Below are 754 nucleotides of genomic sequence, written 5' to 3'. Positions count from 1 at the left end.
CAAAGATTGTCGTCAATGTTGTATCATCACCAATTTATGGGAAGAATGAAACGGTAAATTGTTCTTGCGAGTTCTATCAAGACAATTATTGGATATTATTTCTAATAAAAATAAGACATTCTAAGATCATCATCATCATCGCCATCACCATCATCATCAATATCATCATCATCACCATCAGCATTGTAATCGTCATCACCAAGATTTTACATATGATTATTCCAGACGAACTGAACTTGTTTTACTTTCGAAACACATTGTAACGGTGGCTGAGAGGTTAAGAAGTTGGCTTCACGACCACCATGTTTCCAGTTCGCTCCCACTTGGTGGCATCTTTGGGATGTGTTTACTGTTTATTTACTTTTCTAACTTCGCAGTGGATCAAAGATGGCTGTAGCAAATTGTGTCGGTGTGACAGCCCGTTGCGTATGTGTGAGTGTGTGTACGCGCGTGTGCACGAGTGTGTGTGTGTGTGTGTGTGTGTGTGTGTGTGTGTGATTATATCTAAGTATAACACCTCTTATGTCCATCTCCTATGTTCCTGCCTTTAGGCTTTCACTTCATACACGCCAGCTCAATTTGAATCGTTCTCAGTCGATTCCTAATTGTGTACCATGTTCTCCGTGACTTCTGGAACTTGACTGAGGAAAGAAAACCACGAATGTCCCGTCCTTCTAATCGTTGTTTCTCTTGTCCGCCTTTGTATCATCTATTTGTCCGAATGTTTTAATGCCCTCTATTCCGTTTTTGTTCC

General features: G+C 40.6%; 1 protein-coding gene across 1 annotated transcript in view; it reads left to right on the top strand.

The window, feature by feature from the left end:
* Window positions 1-387: 387 nt before the first annotated feature.
* The window catches only part of LOC106884487 (CHRNA7-FAM7A fusion protein), a 26,441-nt gene continuing 26,074 nt past the window's right edge, over window positions 388-754 (top strand). The window contains exon 1 of the mRNA XM_014935898.2: window positions 388-426. Coding sequence (XP_014791384.2) covers window positions 388-426 — 39 coding nt within the window. The remainder of the gene's footprint in view (window positions 427-754) is intronic.

Source organism: Octopus bimaculoides, chromosome 12 (genome assembly GCF_001194135.2).
Source record: "Octopus bimaculoides isolate UCB-OBI-ISO-001 chromosome 12, ASM119413v2, whole genome shotgun sequence".
Taxonomy (NCBI): Eukaryota; Metazoa; Mollusca; class Cephalopoda; order Octopoda; family Octopodidae; genus Octopus; species Octopus bimaculoides.
The sequence above is the reverse complement of the archived record's forward strand: the minus strand, read 5'-3'. Positions and strand labels throughout refer to the sequence as shown.